Source organism: Camelus ferus, chromosome 16, assembly GCF_009834535.1.
Source record: "Camelus ferus isolate YT-003-E chromosome 16, BCGSAC_Cfer_1.0, whole genome shotgun sequence".
Classification (NCBI taxonomy): domain Eukaryota; kingdom Metazoa; phylum Chordata; class Mammalia; order Artiodactyla; family Camelidae; genus Camelus; species Camelus ferus.
The window spans coordinates 6,425,680-6,443,790 of NC_045711.1; the positions used below are offsets into that span (position 1 = coordinate 6,425,680).

Sequence of the window (18,111 nt, forward strand, 5' to 3'; positions counted from 1 at the left end):
TCCACTGCAATGCTCTCTTACTGCTTCCTAAAAAATAGTCCCACAAGCTCCCTGGGGACAGGGAAAGGGCTTCTGCACTGTTGGAGGCCCTACAATCAATGTTAGGGGAGAGAGGAAGCAGGTGTGCCTGGTGATACCACCCCTCCAATCCAAACAACAGCTCCCCCCACTCCATCCGTCCTCCTCACGTGAAAGAACACCAAACAACTCTGTTCAAAACAGTTTATTTATTTTATTTATTTTTTGTCAGACAAACACATTGATTTCTGGACCACAGTAGAGGATGGAAACCTTTCACAAACTTATTTATTTGAAAATACAAATATAAAATTATACTTTCCACATCTGTGATGTGAGAGACTGCCATCCACATAGTAATTTTTTACAACAGGGCTTTAAGAAAGCCACACACAAAGACCTGAAAGATGCTTGAGATATATATATATATAGATACATATATATGTATATATATAAAAAAAATACTCACTACCAAAGTTGTCATCAGTTTCATACTAAAGTATAAAAGTAAGGGTGAGGTCAGCCACAGTGCTAGGGAAAGTTTTATTTAGATACATTTATGTCCACATGAAACGCTTAGAGTTGCATCCTATTACATATGGAATTCCGAGTTTACAATACACCATGAACGGCAGATTGGCTAGCTCACGCTACTCAAGAGGACACTCACAGATTCCACACAGGATGGTACAGTATGTACAGAATACAGTAGCAGAGAGCCTTCTGGGAGGCTCTGGAACTTTTGTCTCTCAGTCCCCATCCCCCTCCCCCCACACGCCCCGTCCTCCTGGAAAGGAAATCCCGTCCGAGACAATACATTCTGATGATTTGATAGCCAAGTGTTTGGATTAAGGTTGCTTCCCCAGAAGGGGTGGGTTTTATTTATATATTTTTGTTTTAGTTTACTTACTTTTTTTTTTTTTGGTTAAAAAAAAAAAGAAAGAAAAAGAAAACAGATTACAGTATTAAAGTATTGCTTAAAGTACAGCGTCTCCTTGTGTAGTGTCTGTGCCCAAGACTGGGCAGAGCTGACTTCTGCTTCTTTTCTATTTAGGGTGAGGATGGGGAAGCCCGCCAGTGTCTCTCTTCCGGCTGCTGGCCTGCATCTGTCCCTGTGCTCCCCCTGCCCCCGCTGCCCCCCCAGCTTCAGCCTTCCCTGGAAGATAGCCTGGTTTGTGAAGCACATTCAAGAAAGAAAACAGTTCTTCCCTCCCCCACCCACCCCCAGCCTCCCTCTGTCCCTGCGTGCCACTCCCAACCGATAAAGAGAAGTATGAGTTAGTGTTTCTTTTGTAAACAATTTCATATGCAATATAATACAGAAAGCATGGCTGACCTTCAATAAAAAAATGTAGTAAACTATATTGCTTTATTCTCGATTATGCTGCAGTGAGTGAATGGCAGAATGAAGCAGTGTGGTGGTGGTGGCTAAGTCCCTAGCCCTCGTTTGCACTAAAGATCAAAATAGGTTTTGTTTTTCTATTTGGAACCAAAAAAAAAAAAAAAAAAAATTTTTTTTTCAAAATCCCCAAATGAAAAAGAACCAAAAAAACCCCAAAAACAAAAAAACTAAAAAAAAAAACCCTCAAAAACCAAAAGCCAAAACAAAAACCAAAAACCCAAGAAACAAAAACAAAACAAAATTGAAAATAAAAACTGAACACCTTTCAGGTCATTAGAACCAACAATTACCCAATGATTTTTATACTAGTCTAGCAAGATGTGTGTAACATTCACTGGCTGTGAATTGCTGTGCAGTGAAACATTAAATTGACAGCAATAGAGCCATGCTACCTTAAAGTCCAAGCTACGAGTTCAAATTAAGATGAAAGTTATGAAGGATAGAAACGCAAAGGCCTGTTGGGGCTTCGTTTGAATCAAGCCAATGAGCGACTGGGTGAGAGAGCGAGGCTGTTTGGTTTTCCCAGTGGGTGTGCGGAAGGCCACAAACCAGGTGTGCAAGAGCTCCTGGAGAGGGGACCCAAAAGTTGGTCATCCCTATCAGCTCCACATCCAGGTAGAACCGGGAATAGGTAGGTCTGGGAGCTGATGCCACTAGGTCTCCTCTGCTTGGAAGGAGAGGAGTTTGGGGGTCCCAGGCAGATGGATTGAGAAGCCAGAAAGTCACCCGGTGGCTATTTAATGATTCCGGGGAAAAGCCATCAGCCAAGAGGGTTCCTCCCCCAGGGAAGGCGAAAGGTGGTTCCCATGTTCGCCATTGAGCTTAACTGAAACAAAGACAAGGCTGAACGTCAGTGCTAAAATAATTTACAAAAATCTTTCAAAATGGACTTCTAGATGAGTGGGGGGACTAACGTGAACCTTAACCTAGGTAGCCACATGAAAACATATCAGATTTCCACGAGGTTTGTGCTATGGGCTACTGGGTCTCTTCAAAAGGTATTATAAACATCTAAAACATATTCACACAGATTATCAATTTCTTCTGAGCATTCTTAAAAAAATATTTTTTTCTCTTAGTAAAATCATTTTAATATACCATGCCTCCCTCTTTTAAAAAATAAATTAAAAAAATCCAGTTTTGCATATCTAGCATTAGCATTTAAGGTAGTATGGCACACCCCTTCACAACTGGGGGGGTGGGGATCTACAAAACGCCGTCGAGTCTGCCGGCATTTGAACATCGTGAGACCATGGGTTAGTTGAAACCACATCAGATCAGCAAAAAATAAAATGAAAACTTGAAGTTGAAAATAAACAAATTGAAAGGAAAAAACTGCCCCCAAATGATTAGCATTTTTTTTTTCCATAAATAAGAGAAAGTTCTATCCTTACTGGTCCTAAATCTGAATAACTATGTCTAATTTTTTTTTAAACCTTAATTACGTTATACCTATCAATATGTACTAGAAGAAAGAGGAGAAAAAAAGTCACTACACTAGTACCAGGACAGCACGCTTACAAGATAGCCATTTTATACATTATTAACAGACAATGATCAACAAAGAGTCTTCTATGAGGTGATGGGGGATGTGGAGAAAGGAAGGGTGGTACAGTACATCACCAACATGGACAAAATAGTAATCAAATTCCCTAGTCTAGACACTGAATTTCTGGGAATTTTTTTCTTTGTTTTCTTTTTTTAAACAAAACTTCTATTTTGTCATTTTATTACTTGAACAAGTTTTGATATTTTAAAAGCGCCCAGCATTTTACTTAATCTGGTTGTTTGGAAATAAAAAAGAAAGAAAGAAAAATAAACAAACAAAAAAAACCTCACCAAATAACCTAACATTTTACTGGAAAAACAAAGAACATGACTTTAAAAAAAAATGTTGCTGTTTAATTAGAATTGAAAAAGGCTTTTTTTCTTTCTTTCTGACTTAGCATTTTGGAGTCTTTTGCTTGAAGATGCTTTTGCCTTACCATGTCTGTGAATGTCTACATTAGTCTACTTTGTTAGTAAAATTTATAAAAATAGGAGTGCAGCAGCTCTTTATAATAAATGTCGCATTCAGTGTCTCATACTGGCTGTGCCTTAAGTACCAAATTTATAAACGTAACAATTTAAAAAATATTAATAAAACGTCAATATCACATTTTAAAAAAGAAAAATATATATCCACACTACAATAGGTTTTAATGCCATCTATTGAGTTGTACTTCTATAGTTGCTGTTGCCGACCTATTACCAATATTAAAAAAAAGTTAAATTAAAAAATATCCTTCATCATAAGTATCTTTCCCCAACCGAGGACCATATATTATAACAGCCAAATGTTCAACATGTGCAAACAGGAAACTGTCAGTTTTTCCCACCAGTCACAGTGCAGCGATGTTTATACTTTTTATTTTTTAAAATTCTGTTTACATCTACAATAAATTAAAAAAAAAAATTCTTCCATAGCCTCTCTGGTGATACTTGCAGCACTGAGGTATCAAAAAAAAAATATATAAACCAAAAGGTTGCTTTCCTAATTGGTAAATAGAAAGTGAATGGAGAAAAGGTTTCATTAATGCAGGCTTATCCACTCCTGGCCCACGGGCCCCCGGAGCTGGGGGCAGCTGGGGGACGGGGGGGGGGAGAAGAGAGGCAAAGTGTCCTAGGGACCTTTGGAGGTGCTGAAATGATTGGACAATAGAAAATGATCGAAGATTTAAAAATTAAGACTGAAAAAGGATGTCCCCCCCCACCCTGCCCCACCCAAGCCAAACAGGTGTGCTTTGAAACTTTAAATATGTTAAATATTAAAATTGTAGCTTTGTTTTTAAAAAAGTCTTGGGAAAAGCAGTTTTTCATATTTTAAATAAAAATCTAACTAGACGGTAACATTGGAAGCTGTGTACAGACGGGAGGTTAATATGCTGGTATGACACTAATACAGTTCTTAGGTCTATCACACAGACAAGAGGAGCCGAACAGCGTTCTCACTTTTCCCGGGGTCGGCCTGGCAGCTGGGTGCTCTTCGGTCTCAGTAACTGACTTGGTTCTTGTCCCTCCTCTCCTCCATCCCCAGAGCACCAAACTGCCTGCGACCAACTCCCTCACAAAAATATTTTTGATTCTCTCTCTCTTAATAGTTTCTATGTAGTTAATGGAATTGTATTTACAACAATTTCTTTGTTAGAATTCACAATTTCAAAAAACCTTATAATATCACCTCTTTCAACAGAAAAAAAGCACTTATAGAAAAGGAGGACACTCAAAACATTGTCGTCCTTACCTTATTGCCGAAAATAGATATACTTAGGTTAACAAAGAGACATCACAAAAAAGAACTGCTGGAGAGTCGGTTAATTAGCCTATTACACCTCACTTCGTATACAACGCCAAGGAGAAAGTTTATGCCCACCTCCCGCTCCACACTTCACAACTTCGCTTCTGTGTGTGCTCAAGTTACACCTGAAAATTCATACAGTCTCAGAATTGGTACCAAAATATTGAGAGTAGTATTACCATCTCAGCATCCTTTAACAGTGAGAACAGAACTCAAACAAGCAAAAAAAAATTGTTTAAAGAAAAAAAATACCTTAATATAACAATTATACTATGGTTAGCTTTTAACTAGATATTGAAGCTATATGACTACTGGACTAAGTCAAAATCACTACCAAATGTGATTCAAAGAGATTTAAAAGGAGAAGGGGGAAGAGAGAGGAGGAAGGGAAACCATCAAGAAAAACCAAGCCAAACCAAACCAAAATCATGGGATATATACACATTTAAAAGCTGTCGTCTTATATTACAGCAGATTCGTGAGATGATGAGATGTAGTCAACCCTCGATCCGAAGTGAGCCATCTCTGGTTGGGATGGGGAGTGAGGCTGGTGGGGGAACAGGTCTGATGACATCACCTAAACAAAGGGCCACTCAGAAACTTCGCCCAGTCTTGCCTGGACATCCAGGTATGCTCTGCAGGACACAGAAGGTCGGGGATGCCCAGAAGAGAACATAAAGCGGGGGTGGGAGAAGAAAGAAGACATGTCAGGTAGGCATACCATTGACTCCAGCTTTGTAACTAGCGCTTTTGAAATCTGACTACATTGAGCTACCAAGGACGTTTGAAAATGGCCAGGCTAACTGCTTACTGGGGTCACAGCCTGAGCGGTGACATCTGAGCCATGCCTGATGCTGGGGAGAGGGGCAGCTCTGCCACTCATGCTGCTGGCCTGCTACTTTGCTGATCTGATACAGAGTCCTTGAGGTCCTGGCGGGAAGTGGGGCCCACAGACGTGGTCACGGTGGGCTTTCAGCAGGACTGGTGGACTGCACAATGACCAGTGACGCTTTTTCTGGTTAAGTTTTTGTTTTCAAAGCTAGGTGTCTTAAAAAAAAAAAAAAAAGTCTGCCTTTATGAGATACCCATCAATGGCTGTCATTAACTGAAAATGAAAATTTCTACTAAAAAGTACCATATTACATACCAAAGACTCAAGGTAGGGATACTTATAAAAACATACACAACAAATACCCGGGTTTGGTTCTAGGAAATGAAAACAGGCCTGGGATTCATAGACTTGCTAACTGAGTCTCCCCGAATTGACTGTCAGCCTAGGCCCCTCCTTCGGGGATGGCACTAAATGTCTGAAGGTCACGTTGGTTGGGGACAAAGTATGTGATTTGCTGTGGCCAGGTGACTCAACTGGCCTACTCAATCATTTCGGAGGGGGTGGGTGGTCATTCTATTCTCTTGGCTATTGCATCCTTCTGAGTCCTGAAGTTGGACGAGGGGGGATGGGCTGGGGGCAGCTTTGCCCCTCCCCCCATCCCCATGGAAACGCTTCAGAGGCCTCAGAGGGCTTGGGCGGAAGTCTGGCATCACCCAGTTTCTGGGGTCTGGCCTTCTGGGATCTGCTATGCCTGACACTCTTTAATCCCCTCACCATCTGACTCCACCAAGGGCTGGAGTCACCTCGGATCCCCAAGGTTCCTGGATGTATCAGTCCGCCTTGCTCTCAGAGGAAACTTACTTTCCCTGGGGACCCCGAAACCCCGCTTAATTAGTCATGAGTAGCTCTCCTTCAAACAGTTAGTGGCCTCTGGCTCTGGCCAGCAATGGCTGGGTGAGTGCTGGAAGGGAAGTGGAGGCGAGGGGTGGGGAGAATTCACACACGGGGTTTACTTGGTTAAGAGAGGCAGTTGCGTTAGTTGAAGTGATTCCTTAGCAGCAATATTAGAGAAACCCAAGAGCTGCATGGAGCTCAGCTCCACCTGGTCCCCCAGCTGGGCCCACCTTACAGAGTCCTGGCTGGTTCGGGGGCCTGGAGCAGCCCTCAGCAAGAGGGGCATCCTACTGACTGCAAACTCAAGTGGCAACTCCACCTCCATCCTTGCTGCTCCTCTGTCTCAACTCCCAGAACGGAAGGTACTTGGGCCCCAGCTGGGATTTTATGAGGGGCCCCATTCCTAGGCCTCAGCTGTCACCCTCTCTCTTCCAAAGAAACAGACCCCTGGTTCAAGCCCCTGAATTAACTCACTGACAACAGGTCCCATTAAGGTTTCTCGAGAGAACCCTTCTCCCTTCTGGCAGCTCTTCCTGAGAATGACGGATGCTCATTTTCAGATGAGAACATGGCAAGAGGCTTCCTCTCTGGCTGCCCCAGCCTCCCCGCTCCTCCACTCCACCCCTTCCATATCCCCATCAAAGTGATTTAAAAAATGTTTAATTAACTTGAGCTCAGTTTAAAAGGTTAGGAAACTGGCAGGGATCCAAATCCACGTAACGCAGGTGATGTCGTTAATTTAATTTGCTTTTAGTGCGGTAATCTGGATAATTAGTCAGTAGTTACTGGCAAAAATGTTTTCTTTTCACTCAAAGATGGAGTCTGGCTGTTTGACTGCCTAAACCCCAGTGGCTGAGACCAGCGAGCACCAGGGAGCCGAAAGGGCCCAGCAACCTGCAAGGCCAGCTCGCTGGACCCTGGGGGGCCCCCCGCCCCGAGGCCTGGCAGAAGCCCAGCAATCCCCTGCCTCGGTCCTCCTGGGACGGGCATAGCACAAAATCTCCTTCCAGTTTCCCACATTCTTGATTGCATTTCAAGACAGAGAAGGATGAGGGGTGGAAAGGATAAAGAAAAGGAATCAAAAGAGTCAAATTAAGAGAAAAAAAAGACAGTGAAAAAAAGTGGGATCATGATGAAAGCTGGAGGAGGGATGAGAGATTAGAAGACTGGATTTGTTTGCCCCCCACCCCCCTGAAAAGGGGTCCAGAAAGATGAGGGAGAGATGCTGACGCGATGAGACCAGGGCCCGAGCGTACTTGCATGCTCAGTGCGCATACATGTACGGACATGCCCGGCGGGCGGAGACACGTGTCAGAGAAGGTAGTAATACCTCAGAGTGAGATGGCAACGAAAGCACCTGCTCAATGGTATCCATTTGTAAAGGCCGTTGCAATCAAAGGTCCCTAAAATTGCACAATTGTTAAGGTCATCAGCACGCTATACATGGGAACAGATTGTCACATTCTGGGAAAGGAAATTATCTCTAGGACTAGACTGTGGTTGCCAGCATGAATATGTAATTCTGAGACACCGTGCCATGAGGGGCCAGGAGGACATCCTCCCCAGCTTTGACTCCTCCAGCCCCCACTCCCCACCCCGACCTCTCTGCTCACCCAGGGGAAAATTGAGAGCCAGATTCACAGGGGTGGGTGGGTGATAGGAAAGGGGTCCTGTTGCTCTGAGTCCCGGAGGGCAAAGATAACAGTGTCTCTGTCCACAGTCCCAGTGGCTCCAGCTGGGAAGAAAGCAAGCCCCGTGCAGACCACACACGATGTGAGGTGCTTATTTCAGAAACCATCACAGCACTCAGGTCACAGACCTAGGTTTTCACAAATAAATAGGGTCTGTGTTTCTGGGCGCTGACAATGGAAATGAGCTGTGTTCTGTGTGGTGATAGACAGTCTCTCAAATTGATGCAGCTCTAAGCTGAATACTACTACTCTGGATTTGGTACCGCAGCTGATCCTAGGGGATTTGACTCATCAAACTACTGACTTCAGTGATATTGGCTTGGGAGTGGAATTGAACAAGGACCCGGACCGCACAGGCCAGGGATGGCAAAAGTGTGTGTGTGAGTGTGTGTGCATGTATGATATATGTGTGTGTTTAAGGGGGGACTTCCAACGTGGCAGGGGCAGGGACTGGCCGTCCTGGTGCCCAGACAGTCTGCACTTGCTCTGTTCTCCCCAGTGCAGCCCAGGAGGCAGGGCTCTCCTGATAAGGGAGTGACCTGGGACAGCAGACACTCCCATCTTAGCTCAAAAATCCAACTGTCTCCAAGAGGGTGAGGTTGGCCGATTTTCTGTTTCCCAAATGGAAGGGACAGCGAGTGAGTGGGCTCAGGCACATTCATGCTCACACACACCGCGAGGGGGAAGAACAATACAATCTGAAAACAGCATGCAAATCTGTTAAGCAAATTTCCATCGCCTGGATTAGTCAGATTATAGAACCACAGAGCATTACAAATATCAAATGCATCTGGCTTTCGGGAGCGGGCGCAGCTAAGAACACAAGTGGGAACTTACTTGGAACCTGGAAACTGTAAGAAACATTAGTGGACGAAACCTCCTGGGACAGGGCTTGAGCCCCACACTACATCCCAGGCCATAGCGCTGCCACTGGACCTTAGGCAGGGGGTCTACCAACTAACGCTGCTACCCTATGGGGGTGGGTCCGTAGCTCTGAGGTCCCTGCCCACGTGGGTCTCTGGAAGGAGGGGGTCAAGTAGGTGGGGGTGATACTGAAGATCTACTATGTGCCAGCAGCTGACACATCCTGTTTCTACTAATTCTCACCGTCCTTCGAAGGAGGCACACTTATTTTCGTTTTGCAGCCAGGGAAGCCATGGGTTGTACACGTGGCTCAAGGTCACCTGGGCTGAATGTGATGGAGCAGCGATCTGAACCTGCCCTGCCCACGCTCCTCCCACTCATCACATAACCGCACACCGTGCCTGGCCCACGGGCGCTCAGGGAGCATCTAAAAGAAGCTTCAGCCCTAGGTGGCCGACGTGATGCAGACCCACTGGCCTCTCCTTGCCTCCCAACTCTGGGCTGTCCGGGCACACCCGCCCCGTGGGCCAGAGGAGATAGGCAGGAAGGGGCAGGCAGGAGGGCAGGGGCAGGAAGGTACTTACAGCTATGCCGTGGCCGAAGCCCGAGCCCGGCTGTGGGCTGGCCGCGCTTATGTAATTCCCCACTCCGGAGTCCTGGCTGGCAGGGCCGTAGAGATCGGCGACAGGTCCTGGGCTGTTGGCCCCCGGGAAGCCTCCGGGCCGCGCCGGGTTGGAGCCTGCCGGGGAAGCGGGCGCGCCAAAATTCGGTTGAGCACTGTAGCTATTCAGGACTGGTGTGCAGAGAATAGAGCTGGGTATGAGGCCAGAAGCCAGGCATGCACCGGTCATTACAAGCCAAACACTCGAGAAAAACAGCTGAGGCCCAACTTCTAACACTCAACCAAGGCCATGCGAAAACATCAGCAGGGACTCAAGAATACTCAGCCCAGGCTACTACTAAGAAGCTCGGAGCTCCAAAAATATAGAGAAGGAAAAAACAGTCATTCAACACACTACGGCAACCAACCGGAGGTGCTCACTGCCCACCAAATTATCACAATAGAAACAGAGATATATATGGAAGAGAGAGAGAAAGAGAGAGTTGTTTTTTTTTTTCTTTTCACATCTGAATTGATGCTCATGCAGTCTTGTCTAGATCTGGGCACGTTGAGACAGCATTCACATCCCATGCAAACTACAAAGGAGCTAGTTTTAGACTACACATTGTGTTAATATTGATATTAAAACGTGACAGGAAACAAAGCAATTTGTGTCCAGGAAAAAAAAAATCTTTGGGGAGGGGATTTTTGATTTTTTTGTTTGTTTGTTTCACTTTTTCTTTTTTGTTTTTGGATCCATTAAATGACAAATTTGTTTTGTTTTAAAGACAAAAGAGATCTCCATTCTCCAGCTCCGCCCCCCAACCCAAACCGCTACTCCCCTCCCCACTGGCTACTCCCTCCCTTCCACCCTCCCACTTACATCCCTGAATGAAAGTCGTCAATACTGAACGTGGTCGGAGGATGGGATATGTCATGGAAAATCTGGGCATCTTAACATAACCGCAATGATGGTGGCAGAGGGTTCCCTTTTGGGGTGGAGAGCAGGGGATGGAGGGAGGGATGGGGTGGGGATGGCGAATCTGGAGGCTTTGGGGCCAAAGCTGGGTGGATGCCAATGATTCTACAGGACACCACACACTCACCTCCTGCAGTAGAAGGAAAGGGGGGATTTAAACTTTTTTTTTCCTTTTGTTTAAAAAAAAAGACAAAGAAGTATGAATTCAGAGCATACTGACTGAACCATTTTATCATGAAAGCACATCTGACCAAAATGCCTGCTTTCTGTTAGTTATCTTCAGATATAAACTCCAGACCGAGACAAAGAGCTAGGAACGGACCTTGGCTACAAGGAGATGGGACTTCACAGCCACAGATCTGGAGAGTGGTGGTGGGGAGGGGGCAGGGGGAGGGAGACACAGCCTTGGGCTCCCTCCCTGAGCCTCCCCCAAATTCCACCATTCGCTCCCCAGTGAGGGCCACAGCCTGTCAACCAGGTTAACTGTGTCTCATCTTCATTTCCCCTTAGTAGCTTAAACTTTTTCTTTCCCAAAATGGAAAAAAATATTTTTTTTAATTACAAAAGTAAGTTCTCATTGATTAAAAAGAATTTTTTAATCATTTCTTTTGGGTGGGAGGAGGTAATTAGGTTTATTTAATGGAGGTATGGGGAATTGAGCCTAGGACCTCGTGCATGCTAAGCGCACGCTCTACCACTGAGCTATACCTCTGCTCCTCCAACCCTAGTTCTCATTGACTTTTAAAGCTCAAGTTGTGTCCGGGGCTGGCCACCTCTGGGCTACAGCTAACCCATCTAGACAAACCAGACAATCTGGGTCCACACACTTAAACGGCTCCTGGGGCTGCCCCTCATCTCAGTCGGCTCCCTTCTGCCCACCCCTCCCCCGACTCCGCATTTCCCTCTGCCCTGTGACCACTGCCCTCAGTGGCAGGAGGGAAGAACACCTGCAACTCGGCTCTGGGTCACGGCCGTGCCCCGGGGGTCTGTACTTAGCGCTCCTCACTTCTGGGGAGGCTTGAAGAGCCAGATGTGGATTGACTTTTACGCACTTGTCACCCGGACGGGAGAAACTGACGAGGCACCCGAGCCAGGCTGGTCGGAGACGGAGGCGGGCACACGTAGATGCAAAGAAGACCAAACTGAGCTGGGCCTGGCTCCCGACTCAGCAGAGAAAGGTAAACTGCAGCCTAGGGCCCCTTGGAAGCTCTGCTGAGGCAGAAGGCCCTGAAGTCAGGCCCCCTGGAAGCTCTGCTGAGAAAGGAAGAAACTGGCCGATGGAAAGAACAGGTTAAAGAGAAAAAAAAAAATCACAGAGGCTTACAGCAAGTGAATGGCTAGCTGGTTTGGGAAGGCACTGGCAGACAAAGGGGACGGGATTTTGAATATGGAAGATTAAACTGGCAGATAACATTTGGCCCTTCTCACTCGTGGAGGCAAGAATCAAGCTGAGATAATCAAAAGGCGGTATTATCTTGGTCTCACACACTTTCCTCCAGACTAGGGAAAATGGAGAGAGCTCAGACAGTGGGCTCCTGGTTCACCCAGGCAGCTGACTGACCCCCTCCTATACCAAGTAACCACCAAAGTAACTTGTCTGTTCTGTTTCAGGGTCAAGAGTCGGGGTGCGGGTAGGGAGCCACAGTGGGAGACAGGAAGACTTTTTGGCCTCTTTCTCCTCTGGCCAGATGAGGATCCAGGAAGATGGTGGGCAGGCCTGCCCATCTAGAAGCCAGGAAGAAGGTGGGGTTTGGTCTTGTCTCCTTCCAGCAGTGGGAGAGCCACCCAGAGACTAACCTAGCCGGCAGAGGCAGCCTAGGAGACAGGAGGCAGCATGCCCTCAGAAGGATGCCGTCCAGAAACACGCCCCTCCAGTAGACTTAGAAGATGGGAGGGCTGGTGTTATTTGCTCCATCCCTGGCTACCTCTCCCAGTCCTGTGCGCCCAGGAGGCCTGCAGCTTGACAGCAGGCTTGAAAGGGGTTTCACAGTAAGCAGTTCTTCTCAGACCTACATCTCGCCCCTCCTGGCTCAGTCCTCTTGCATCAAATGACACAGGAATCACCGTGGACAAGGCACTATATTAAAATACAGCTCTAAAACCCTAAGTTCCGTATTATTATAGACTCCCCTCCTAAAGCCTGAGCCCCAGCTAAGAGTCACCGTGCAGACAATGCCCAGCCACAGCAAAAGAAGCACCGAGTTCTGGAACCTGTACCTTCAAGGGCTGAGGGCATGGGGGAGCTGCGCTTTGGGGCTCCTTGGTCAACAACTCCCTCTTACTGTTCAGATAGAGGGGTGTGTGTGTGTGTGTGTGTGTGTGTGTGTGTGTGTGTGTAGGGAGAGAGGAGTCTCAGTACGTGTTGCTAAGTAAACAGTGCTGAGATTTACAAAATTATGACTCTTGTCCCAGAAGAGGACAGCATTTTGCAAATACCCTGGCATGTTTGCAGCAGAAGCCATGAGCACTAAGTGGCCTGGGGCAAGCCTTGCGCCAGGCTGCAGTTTGGGGGGCTCGCCATGTGAAGGACGGTCACACAGCAGCAGTTTAATCCTGGGCAGGCTCCTCTTCACCCCTCACCCCATCCCCCAGCATCCTCTGGGCTTTCTGGGTCCAGGCAGCAGGTGCACTCAGGGAGGCAGCTACGAGGAGAGAAAGGGGGCACTGGACTTGGAGTCAGAAGACCTGAGGGCGACCCCAGCCCTGACTCATGGCTTTGGGCCTGAGGGCCGGCCCCTCACCCACCGGAGTCCTCATCTGTGACATGTGGGTGCTGCTGCCTGCCCTACTCAGCCTGATTCTCTGTGGGCTGCGGTGAGAATGCAAAAGAGGAAGCGCTCTGTAAGTTGTCAAGTTTAAAACAAATACACCTATTTTTGAGATTGTCGTGTGTGCAGAGTCCAACAAGGCAGGTACCGTAGGCAGATTTAAGAAAACCTGACTTGGGGAGCACACTGCACTGGCCATACACATCAGGAAGTGATTCACAAAAGGATCTGCTTCACCCACTTGGTGCATTTAATCATCTTGGACCTGATGAAAGGACCCTTGGGGAATGGGAGCCAGGAAAGCAAGGACACTAAATCTCACTGAGGTCAGCAAGAGGAAATGCATTCGAACTAAAGCTGGAGGCATTTTGTGTTGGATAAAAGGAAGAACTTTCTGCCCATGGAGGGAATACAACACCTTGATGGCTGACCCAGGAAAGCCATCCCAGAGACCTTAACAAAGGCCTGTCCGTAGGCTTAGACCCTCACCTGCAGGGGCTGGACCCAAAGCTGGTGGACCCCTGGGGATTTTACAGCAAGCCCAGGAGATGCCTGCCTTCTGGCGGGCACAAGCTTGCATGTGGCTCAGCCCAACTGTGGTCAGAGGGCTGGACTGACAGTGGAATTTGTTACTAGTGGGATGAATTAGTCGTGAGAGAGGGCGATGAGCATTAGAGACTCACTGTAGGTCTAGGAAAGGTATGGAAGTCTAAATATTTCTGGATGATCCCAGAGGGGTGCTGCTAGACCTAGGGCAGAAAGCTAGAGCCTGGACTATGATGGGGGCACCCCTGGGAGGGTCTCTCTGGCTCTAAGGCCTGAAAATCGGATTATTACCAATCAGAGAAAGGAACTGTTTACAAAGTTCTTTCCCGATGAGCTCAGCACACATTATCTGGGGCCAGTGGGGGCCCTGCCAAGTCCCAGCCTTCAACCTGGGTCCTGGTTTGGTGGGTCTCACATTTCACCAAAGGGCAGGGCCAGCCCTCAAGACAATTCCAGTCATCTGCTTTGTGAATTATCTGTGGCTGCCTGGTTTAATCTCAGGCAGGAGGCCCCATGGCCCCTAGGGCATTTCTGGGACAGAGAGTATGCTGCTCAGGGTGAGGCAAACACAGTGGGGGGCCCATCCTCCCCAAGTCCAACTCTGAAGGGAACGTGCTACCCAGGAGGACGCACTACACCTGCGTCAGGGCCAAGGGAGGGGAGTCTGGGCTGCCGTGTGTCGTGGCCACGTTCCCAGCCCCCAGCTCCTGCAGAATGGAGGACTGCAAGCATAAGCCTGTGTGCTATTCTTTGAGGGCAGGGCTGTGTTAACTCATCACAGTAGCTTTTAGGGATTTTGGTTTGTTTTAGAGAATTTAAAGAAACTGAAAAAGGAATGAGCAGGGGGCTCTGTTGATAGGCTGATGCCAGAGAAACACTCTAACACTCCCCTCTGCCTTGATTAAAACCCCACAGCAGCAGAGACCGCCTCACATATTAGCATTGAATCCCTCAAGGCAGGGAGTGTGTGCAAGGCAGGGGCTCTCAGGGTTCTCCTGGGACCCGGTGTTCTCCAGGGTGAGAGCAACCTGCTCGACTCCCCCCCAACACGGGGTGCTCAGTGGATGTTGGGTCCATAATGCCAGGTGGCTGTCCAAAGTGGAGGCCTGCCTGGGTCCCTCTGAATAGCCAGCTTCTCCTTGCTCAGGGGCTGAGGACTCGCAGCCAAGGCCTTCCAGGGAATAGAGTTGTGGACCCCAATCTGCAGTCTTACCACACCCTCTGGAAGTCGTGCCCACTGTAAATTAATGCAGATGGGAAAGGTCAGCCTGAAAAGATCCACCTGCTCTGACAATGGGAGAAACACTCAGCTGTGAACTATTACAGCACGTCTCCAGCAGTCTGCCCGGCCACTACGTCCCAGGGATCCTGGCTCAAACCTTCCTCCTAGAGCCTAGCCTGAAGGGGGGAGAGACGGATGGAGAGGACCGGCAATTAGAGCTAAGCTGGGAAAACTGTATGACACAATAAATTAAAATCAAATCAGTTCAGGGACCCAGATGCAGAGACAATCAATGTCATACACAACAATTTTTCTTAAAAAAGTTCTGCTGAAATTCAAGCTATTTCAGAAGGCAGGGAGAAGATACACTTTAAAACTCAGAGAGGATTAAGAGAGGAACGTGACGTTACTTCTTCCCCTGTCTCCATAGACAAACAAATGTATTATTACTGTGAGGGACAAACCCAACCTGGTGTCAACAACATCCGGAGATGCCTGGCTCGCTGAACACACTGCACAGGACACACGGAGAGTGTCAGCTCATTCACTAGGCTGACAGGGAGTCACAAACACTCCAAATGTCGGTTTCAGTGGTGCCGGAAACTGTGATTTCCACCTGTTCTCTGAACACCCAACCTGCTTATGCCCACTGGGGTCGGTGCAGGTGTCTGCTGGTTAGTGGTGGCCTATCTCAAGTAGGGAACTGATGGACAGCGGAACCGAAGGCTTGGACTAATTATGTTGTTGAATGGTCTCAGCTTCCAGTCAAATCACATCCCCTGAAGAGATTAACTTCACTGCTGGCTGGCTCCAAACCCCCCACCCCCTGGGCTACCGATGAACCTGGAGATTGACATCACCACTCAGATCAGTGCGAGGAGGCAGCCCCCAAGCCCCCCGAACGGACCCATCTGAGGAAGGCTTTGCGGCCGGTACTTTATACCTTATGTTGCTGGACACTCTCAAGAAACGGCTCATTCTCTTTCCATCTTGAGGCTTTTTTTATGATCAGCCCTGACTTGGGTGTGGATGTGTCTCTTCCTCACAAAGGACCAGGCTGGGTTGGTTGGGAAGGCAGAAAAGGGGAGGGGGTGGGGCCAGTGGCTGCCGGCCATCTGCTCACGGGGTAAATTCTGGGAATGGTGTAGCCTTGAGTGGGCCTGGGCCTGGGGGCTAAAGAAACCAGGCTTTTGTCAGGAGGGGAAAGAAGAAGCCACCATCAAGTTCTCCTTTCTCCCAGAAGACAGGGCTCCTGAGGGACTGCCCTTGTTTGCTGTTCTAAGGAAGGACGGGGAAAGGGGCCCCAGGGAAGGACAGGCCGTGACCTGAGTCCCCGGTGCCTGCGGGCGCCTGCTGTCCCAGTGTGAACTGTCCGCCAGGCTGCAACAGCCTCCCCCAGGAAGGGACCCCAGCGGCTGCCCGAGCTCAGGGCGCAAGTCAGAAGGCGAGGTGGAGACCCTGCTCCCTCTGGGATGTGAACGAGCGTTTCAACAGCACCTCAGCCCTGAGCCTCTGACGTGTTTGGGAAAATGAGGGGAAGTCAACCAGGACATGAATGTTTACAGTCTGGCTGAAGCAGGCAGTGTTTTAACACTCACATCCTGCTGCCTTTTCCCTAAATTCACTGGTTTCAGACTCCAGGCTAGAACTTGAAAGGAGCAGCAGATGGGGAGACCCACCAGAAACCCCCGGCACCCAGGCAGGAAATGCTGCTCTGAGCCGACCAGCAGCTGCATGTGGCCCTGGGAAGGTGGGCTGCTGCCCCCAACACTACTCGGCTGGGCAAGGGCGGGAGGGGCTGTCACGGGCGATGCCAGAGCTCCCCATCCCAGCCCTCCCTGACCTGAACATCAAAGGAAATGGAGATGGGGGCATGGTGCCCAGGAACGACTCCCTCTCTCTCTGGAACAGCTCCGCTGCTCTAAGTGTCTCCTAGTTTAATCCAGAGAACGTGCCTTGCTATATTTTGATCTGGTAACTCACTTCGTCTAGGGCACACCCATCTCTTTATCTTTTCAAAAAAGAAACCAGTTTGGCTTTTGCTCGCGTGTCCCCAGGCGCCCTCCGTGCTGCTGCGCTCAGTTATTCCCACCTTGCCTGCCCCGGGCCAGAGGGCTCGGGGCCTTGCTGGTGTCTTGTAAGTGACTCCTCGCACTGCAGCCCCAGCATCCGTTTCCTGCACTACGTACTATTGTTAAAAGAAAACACTATGAAGTCCAAGGCCAGAACGACACCCTTGTAATATTATTCTTGGCCACCATGAAAAGCTCAGTGTGGCTTCTCAGGATGCTGGGCTGGAAAGAGAACTAAGATTCACTGAGCACCTGCTGTGTGCCAGGCACATCTGTGGGTGCTCAACACCACCTTGTTTGCACTCCTAACAACTTGTAAGATGCGCTTCATTACCCTGGGGTTACAGACAAGGAAACCAAGGGTTGGAACAGTTGAGGGGCCGTGTCCAGCGTCTAAGATCGACTGCACCCGGCTCTCACTCGGACTTCAGGGCAACTCCCGGCTGCTGTTTAAACAGAATCACGCTGTCCATGTGTCCTTCCTTGCCCTATAGTTTGACACCGTTTCTTCTGTTTATTTGGATCTTTCTTTGTCTCAGAGAGGGTGCAAAAAATCAAGGACAAGAAATCAAACCTCCAGTGTTGGAGTGCCAGCCTCCGGAGACATGGGCTCTGTTGCCCTTTCCAAACTGGCAGCTCCCTGGTAGTGGAGGTGTCTCCTCCATCAGACTGCGGGCTCCCTGAGGTCGGGCCATGCCCGTCACAAAAGATAGGCGACAGCTTCTCTCCTGAGGACTAGACCTCCCTCCTCTGTGCCACATCCCAGAATAAGCCTGGGCACCAAGCAGGCACACAGTATTGCTGGGGTCAGGGTGATGTGGTGAGGGCACTGCCAGAGAGAAAGGAAGCCTTCCTATGGGCCCCAGAAAGGGCAACGAGAGGGCT

The 18,111-nt window shown here is 48.4% G+C and overlaps 1 protein-coding gene across 8 annotated transcripts in view; it reads right to left on the reverse strand.

Moving 5' to 3' along the window:
- Nucleotides 1–208: 208 nt before the first annotated feature.
- Nucleotides 209–18,111, reverse strand: part of MSI2 (musashi RNA binding protein 2) — a 379,910-nt gene continuing 362,007 nt past the window's right edge. For 3 of the 8 annotated variants that reach the window (XR_004326623.1, XM_032498442.1, XM_032498443.1), the window contains 3 exons: nt 9,623–9,777; nt 7,814–7,886; nt 209–5,392 (listed from right to left, as the gene is read on the reverse strand). Coding sequence is in view for 7 of the 8 variants with exons in the window: in XM_032498442.1 (XP_032354333.1) it covers nt 7,845–7,886; nt 9,623–9,777 (197 nt within the window). In the remaining variant the exon portion in view is untranslated. Of the gene's footprint in view, nt 5,393–7,663; nt 7,887–9,622; nt 9,832–18,111 lie in introns of those variants that run through there. The other 5 variants (XM_032498439.1, XM_032498441.1, XM_032498440.1 and 2 more) reach the window with 4 other exon arrangements.